This window comes from Elephantulus edwardii, unplaced genomic scaffold (genome assembly GCF_000299155.1).
Source record: "Elephantulus edwardii isolate Elephantulus edwardi_28Jun2011 unplaced genomic scaffold, EleEdw1.0 scaffold00022, whole genome shotgun sequence".
Classification (NCBI taxonomy): domain Eukaryota; kingdom Metazoa; phylum Chordata; class Mammalia; order Macroscelidea; family Macroscelididae; genus Elephantulus; species Elephantulus edwardii.
Window position 1 is genome coordinate 4,490,103 of NW_006399772.1, and position 7,677 is coordinate 4,497,779.

Below are 7,677 nucleotides of genomic sequence, written 5' to 3' on the forward strand. Positions count from 1 at the left end.
AGAGTTTAGGGCTGTTGTACATAGGGTTGCTATGAGTCGCAAGCGACTCGACGGCACATAACAACAACAACAACCTATTAAAGATCCCATAATCATAATTTTTTACTCTTTTCATCCCTTTTTGGACATCAGAACACCCTTCAGCTTACAGCAATAAACTTCTAGTTCTGATCTCTATATTTTTTAAGAACACATACCTAGAAACAAACCTACAGTAAATAACGTATAAGATCATCTTTGTTTTCCTTACAGCTTATGCCCACAATGGCTGCTGCCTAGTATTTAAACCTTTGCTTAATATGCTTTTATCATTGACCCAATAACTTATTACTTCATCTGTAGTTGATGATTATACTCTATCATTATTTTCACCTCTGTAAGGTATTCACAAAAGACCTAGCCTAGAAGGTTAAGTAGTCTTTCGTTATATATCTGTAAATTATTTAGAGGTCAGCTTAACCTTGTTTTCATGAAGTTATGATCGGTTTGCCAAAAGATATATGTTTAAGAAAGAGAGACTGAGAAATTTGGAGATCTGGTTTACTGATTTTATGGGACTGTTTGATATCTTGGGATGTTAAGTGTTTAATCCTCTAAATTTGCTGTGGTTGTTGACTTTCTAAATAGTCAAAGTGAGATATCCATGAGTCCTTTGCCCCAAAGTTCTGGCTGAATTTTCATTTTTTACCTTGCTTTCTTCAGAAATCACATGACAAAATATTTAATATGAAACTTGTCAAAGATTTTCAAATATTATTTCTTTAATCACCTCAAAATCCTAAACATGTGAGTCACCTCCAAGAGAGGTGGCTGTCACAAAGAGAGTCTAGCCTGCTTGAAATGCCAGGCTTGCAAAATCCACCCCCTTTCCTTTTCTTTAGTAGTTACAGATCAGAAGTAAAAGCCAGGCAAGATGTGAAACCAGACATCCGACAGCCTCCATTCACGGACTACAGGCAGCCCCCATTGGACTACAGGCAGCCCCCTGGAGACTACCAGCAGCCACCACCCTTGGACTACAGGCAACCACCCCTGCTGGACTACAGGCAGCACTCTCCTGACACCAGGCAGTACCCACCTCTGTCAGACTACAGACAACCCCAGGTATCTTACCCCAAGATGAAATGGCAAGGTACTCAAATCGTGCATGCATGCGTATGTATACATTACGCACATAGTGAGTGGGTAATAACAGATTGAACCAAACCCTGCCCATTTTAGCTAGTTAACTCCTGGCATATTGCCTTTTCAAAGTTTCAAAAGACCCCTGTCCAAGAACCCAGAGGGTGCTGCTAATGTTGGAAATTTTCCAGACACCAGCACTGAAGGTAGTTTAGTCCATAATTATTTATAAGGCCCCTTGCCTATAAATGGTTAAGAAGTAAAGGACCATGGTAGAAACTCAGTATAAAGGCAAACTTGGTTGCAATCTTTCAGGGTATTGCCTCTGCAACAACTACCAAACCACTGTCCTACACACTGTGTAGTGTAACTGTCATTCCACTGACATACTTAAGCTTCCTTAAAGGGAAGGTCTATCTAACTGACCATGGTGTGGACTCAGTGAGATATACTTATGCCAAGTGCCTAGTCCACAGATTGGCATCTACTCAATCCAGGCAACTAGACCGAGAGATAGAAAGTAAATGTGGTTTCAACTCTTGTCAGATTACATTGTGATGCATCATTAATTGGTGACCACTCCTATTTCCAAAGCTTTTTAAGATAAGTAAGGAAAGTCAGAGAATACTAGCTAGACACATTACGTTTTAGGTAGATGCAAAATTGCATTTTATATACTTCAAATTATAGTCTATTAATCAGAATGCAGAAGTTAAAACCTTTTGAGTTTTACTTCTTTCATTGTAAATCTTGATGTTTATACACACATATTTAATTTCTTTATCTAGTCTTATATTCTATGAATAATTACACACTTTCCTAGTAAATTGACTTAAACCAAAGTAAACAAACCATGATAAAGTTCTTTTAATGACTTTATTTTGGTATGTGCAGAGATTTGGGGATTTTTGTCTCACATTTTGCTGGCCCATGAAATCAGATTACTTCTCCTCACAAGGCCCTATTTCATGGATCATGTTAACTATGATAGATGAGATCAGAGAGAATAACCATGGAAACTTTTCTGATATTCAATAATTAATTTTTTTCATTTTCTCCCTAACAAAAAAGGATTTTGATTATTTCACTGTGGACATGGAAAAAGGAGCCAAAGGGTTTGGATTCAGCATCCGTGGAGGAAGAGAATACAAAATGGATTTGTACGTGTTGAGATTGGCAGAAGATGGACCAGCAATAAGAAATGGAAGGATGAGGGTAAGAACAGTCTCTTTATATAGATCTTCTTCATTCTAAAAGAAAAATCCGTTGTAGCATTGGACTAGTGTTGAAGGCTGCTCTCAGCCAAATGGACTTAATATGCCTTATGCTTCCTTTCACTTCAGAACCCACTTTTTTTTAATTTGGGCAGACATTTCTTAAGCATTTTAATATTTCTCCTTTTCTTGCTTACAGCCTCCTTATTAACAAAACCTTAATATAGTAGTATTTCCCCAAGGAGAAAGGAAAGAGTTAATTTTAAAAGAATGTTTGAAATATAGACATGGTTTCTTTTTTTTTCCTACAGTTTGGCAATTTTGTTTTCATTTGATATTGAATCTTTTAAAATTTAGCTTTGGTTTTGTGCTTTGTTCCTCACATTTAGTCATCAAATGCTTCTACAATCCTTTTAAATAATTTTTTGTGTTGCTTGGTCTTTTGGCTCTAATGTTACGTAGACAAGATGGGGAGAAGGAGGATTAAGCTTCTTAGCTACAGATTGTCCTTAAAATTATAAAATACATTTGCCAGTTAGAGTATAATTGAGAGTGGATTTTTTAAAAAAAATTAAATGTAATAGCAATGATTGAGGTATAACTAGTCCTTCATCTAAAAGTGTAAAAGAGACTTATAACAATGTATAGAACATTGATTTATCTGCATCTATAATGTTACCATAATACGCATCCAGAAAACCTATTGATGCCTAGTTGCTTCTGATTTATATGAACCTTTGAGCCAGAATATAACTTTTCCATGGAGTTTCTAAGTCTGTGTCCTTTATGGAAACAGACTGTCAGCTCTTTTTCCCGAGGTCTGGTTGGTGTGCTTGAACCACTGACTTTTAGATTCACAGTTGAATGCTTTAACTGCTACACAACAGGCTCCTCACAAGCACATTGTTGCTTTTTGTCATGTGCCATCGAGTGGGAACTGACTCAGACCTGACTCACCAGTAGGTTTTCAGAGGCTGTAAATCACACAGGAGGAGACTGCCCATCTTTCTCCCTGCAAAACAACTGGTGGATTTGAACCACATGCCTTAAAGTTGGCAGAGCAACTCCTTACCTCAAAACCACCAGGGCTCCCACATGGTTACTCTTATTTGTAATATCTAGGATTCTTGCTTGCTTTTCTCTCTGCTCTCTAAATTAATGCAACAAAAACTGGCATTCAGATTCCAGAATCTCAGTTTCCAGATGATTGTGATGCATCTCACCAACCAATTGCTCCTGACAATTTAATATGATTTCTTGAAGATACTTTATTCCTACCAATAAATCTACCATTTTTGTAATTCTGACTTCCAAGTCAAGGAATTGTCCACTATGGGATGGGGAGGAGCCAAGAAAGTGTTTTGCTTCTTCTCTCAAAAGTCCTCTGACAACCAGAAAATAACAGAATGACTTTTAGAAGTGGGCTGATTCCAGAGCCTGGAAGCCCAACCTTGATCCAACACTGGCCTCCTTTCACCTTCTCTGAGTTGGTTCTAAGGCCTCCACATGGCTTCTTGGCTCCCCGTAAACCAGAACAGTACTTTTTAGTATGCTGCCTGGGTAGTTCACAAATCATAAGCATGTTTAAAGAGGTGAAATCTACATGGCATGAAGGCCATGAGAGCTCTGCCATTCAGAGATAGAGCATCCCCTGGTGACCTGTGCAGATATTAGTCATCTATTCTTAGTAGAAATAGTGGCCCAGTGACAAGTAGCTGTGCTGCAATCCTGGAAGCAAGTGATTTGAGGCCGCCAGCCGCTCCAGGGAGAAGGATGGGCAGTCTCCTCCCATGTGATTAACTGCCTCTGAAAACCTGCCAGAGTGTTAGCTATGAGTCAGTTCCAACTCACTGGTACACAACAAAAGCATCATTCTTAGTAGATAGGGAGTTGTGCTACCAGTACAAAGGCTGGCAGTTCAAATCCAACTGCCCTGCAAGAGACAGATAATCAGTCTCCTCCTCTGTGATTTAAAGCCTCTGAAAATTTGCTGGAAGGTCAGCTATGAGTTGGTTGCAACTGAACAGCAATGGATTTCTTTCCTCATTATTACAAGCAATGACCATATTTGTTAGCAAATGTGTTAAATAATTGTCTGCTCGAGATATGTACAGTGTTCTTAAGACAAGGAAGCCTAAATCTGGAAAGTACCTTTACGTGAAAAGATGATTCTTCATACAGAGTATAAAGCAGAGTGGTGGCCTTCAGTGTGACCGACCCCCAGACTAGTAGCATCAGGATGATCTGGGTACTTGTGAGATATGGTGATTCTCCAGGCTCACACGAAGCCGACTGGACCAGAAGCTCTGGGGTGGGGCACGATGCTGTGTTTCAGTCGGTTCTGGGTAAATCTGGTGCATTTGAGAACAGCTGAGCTGAAAGGAAGTTGTGGTGATGTAGGTAGGAGTGTGTCCCAGGCTCTGCTAATCCTTCTAGATCTCTGCGCAAGGAGATGCACATCCAGTTCCAACAGTCTGCCTGAGATTCTTAATTCATGTTAACACAGATCTCCAATCCTGGAGGCAGGTGCTCAGTTTCATAAAAGGTGCCTTATTTTTGTGGCAAGTGATAAAAATGAGCTCGCTGCCGAAGTTTCAGGAAACAATATTTTCACTTCTAGTCAAAGATAATAAAAATGCATCCTATTTCATCATTTCCTGTGTCACTCTTATAAAGTAAGTGTGCAATCTCTCTGAGAGGAATTATTGTGGCCAGTTTTAGATAGTATTGGATCCGTTTACCTTGTACTACAGTCTATCTACTTCAAGCATTTGATTCTCAAAGGATATGAGCCACTTGGGAGTCGCAGGCATTTCGCGCATTGGATTTTATGGCTTGATTTTATCTCTGATCTTTAAAATAAGTCTGGGGCTTAGCAGAGATGAGTTGAAGACTTTGTCAGCTATTTCTACACCTACTCCTCAATTATTATCTGCCTATCCAACATTTCACATTTACAATAGTTAAAAAGCCATTTCAATCACCTTAAAGCCAGATGAGAACTCTCGTGTTCTGAGTGTTCCAAGTAAGGGTGTATCTTTCTCCTGTACACAAGGTCCTTGCTCAGGACCATCCTACCACTCTCCCCGACTTGAACATGAATATAACCTGTGCTTGTGTTGGTAGCAGCCCTGCCATCCAAGTGGAGCTTGGCCACAAATCTGAGAGAAGGCAGCAGAGGGGTGAAGGTTACATAGAGAGGTCATTTTGTAGCAGGTCTAGAAATTTACAGTTTATTCACTTGGAGGCACTGAGAGCAAGCAGTAGTCCTGGGTGGTTGGGCATTTTGTGGCAAGCAAGAATATTTCAAATTGTGACCCAGTGATTTGAAAGGGCAAAGCCCACCAACCCACCTGGAGTAGGGACGTTCTGGCAGAGGAAACAGCTCCCAAAGGACAACTCTGAAGTGAGCCTGGAGCTTGAGGAGCGTGCGGTTGCTGAAGTTTCATAAAATGCCAGTTTTCTTGTGATGGCCTTGTCTTTGGAAGTTAACCATGTCGGTAAGTGAAGAAAGAGTGGGTACATTTGAATGTTTGAATTTGGGATTCCCAGGACACCAGACTCCCCCTGTCATAGAAAGGAGTTACTTCAGAGTGAAAATTCAAAGGTGCTCATACATACCGCCAGAATGTATTCCCACTTTATCTAAAGACTAACACAGCATATAATGAATTCTGTTTTCTTTTCATTATTGATTTATTAAGGCCTATCTGCTCTACCTTCATTAGTGTTTATGAATAATTGATAATGACTTTTAACCCATATTGTTGGTGCAATTGAGTGGGCTCTGACTCATAAAGACCTTAAATGCAACAGAATGCAATTCTGCCCCACCCTGGGCCAGCCTCACAGTCTGTGCTGTGCATAGGCCCGCCATTGCACCACTGCATCAATCTATCTTGTAAAGGATCTTCCTCTTTTTCCCTGAAAATCTACTTTTCTCAGTGTGACCTTGTCCAGAGAAAGGCCTTTTCTGACAACATGCTCAAAACACGTGAGAAAAAGTCTTATCATCCTTGATTCTAAGGAGCATGTTAGCTATACTTCTTCCAATATAGAATCAATTCTTCTTTTGGTAGTCCATAGTGTACTAAATAATCTTCACCAACACCATGATTCAAAGACATCAATTTTTTTTTAACCTTTGTTATCATTGTCCAGTTTTCACATAGGAAAACAATTCTGTGAAATTTCATATAGAAAAGCAGATGAAAATGCTTTGGTCAGGTGAACCAAAAAATCTTTAAGCTGGCATCCTTGCTCTTTGGCATTTTAAAGAAGTCCTGGGTAGCAGATTTTCCCATTACAATGTGTCTTTTGATTTCTTAACTGTTGCCATGAATGTTGATTGTGGGCCTAAGTAAAATGGAATTATTGATGTTGTTTATTGGTCCAGTCATGAGGATTTTTGTCAGCTTTATATTGAGGTGTATTCCATACTTAAGGTTGTAGTCTTTGATCTTCTTTAGTAAATGCTTCAAGTACTCTTCACTTTCTGTAAGTGAAATTGTGACATCTGCATAGCACAGGTTGTTGATGAATCTTTTTCCAATCCTAAACTACATACTTTTTACTACAGTTCAACTTCTCACATTATTTTTTCAGCATATAGATTGAATGTGGATGGCAAAAGCTTAAAACCTTGACATACAACTTTCCTGATTTTAAACATGCAGTATCCCATTTTTTCCTATCTGAATGACTATTTCTTAATTTGTGTACAGATTTCTCATGAGACTAAGTAAATGTTCTTGGTTTCCATTATTTTCAGTACAAACCACAACTTGTTATGATCCACAATTCTAATAATTTTGTGTAATCAAGAAAACACAAATAAATGTCTTTCTGATATTCTCTGCTTTCCACCAAGACCTACTTTCTATCTGCAATGATATCCATTGTTTCATGACCTCTTCTCAGTCCAGATTAAATTTTTAGCAGGTTCTCTGCTATACTGCTCCAGTCCTTTATAAATAATCTTCAGTCAGATTTTAACCCTTAAGTTTGTTTAGGGTATTTCAGCAAGAACATAGGATTAAAAAAAAAAAAAAGAACATAGGATTAAACAACATTTGCATGATTTGATGGCTTGATTCTTCTAAACTAATATATAAACCAGATAACATAGAAGCTACCAATTTATAAATTCAAAATAAAGTTAATTACAGAACCAGGCTGGGTTTAGAAGGGGTCATGGTACTAGGGATATTGTTGCTGATGTTAGATGGATCTTAGCTGAAAGCAGAGAATACCAGAAGAATGCCTATCTGTGTTTCATTGATTATGCAAAGGCATTTGACTGTGTGGATCATAACAAACTGTGGCTGACTCTGAGAAGAAT

General features: G+C 38.7%; 1 protein-coding gene across 1 annotated transcript in view; it reads left to right on the top strand.

The window, feature by feature from the left end:
• Positions 1–7,677, top strand: part of MAGI2 (membrane associated guanylate kinase, WW and PDZ domain containing 2) — a 1,911,292-nt gene that overhangs the window by 1,784,806 nt on the left and 118,809 nt on the right. Inside the window, exons 19-20 of the mRNA XM_006882679.1 lie at positions 885–1,104; positions 2,194–2,337. Coding sequence (XP_006882741.1) covers positions 885–1,104; positions 2,194–2,337 — 364 coding nt within the window. The remainder of the gene's footprint in view (positions 1–884; positions 1,105–2,193; positions 2,338–7,677) is intronic.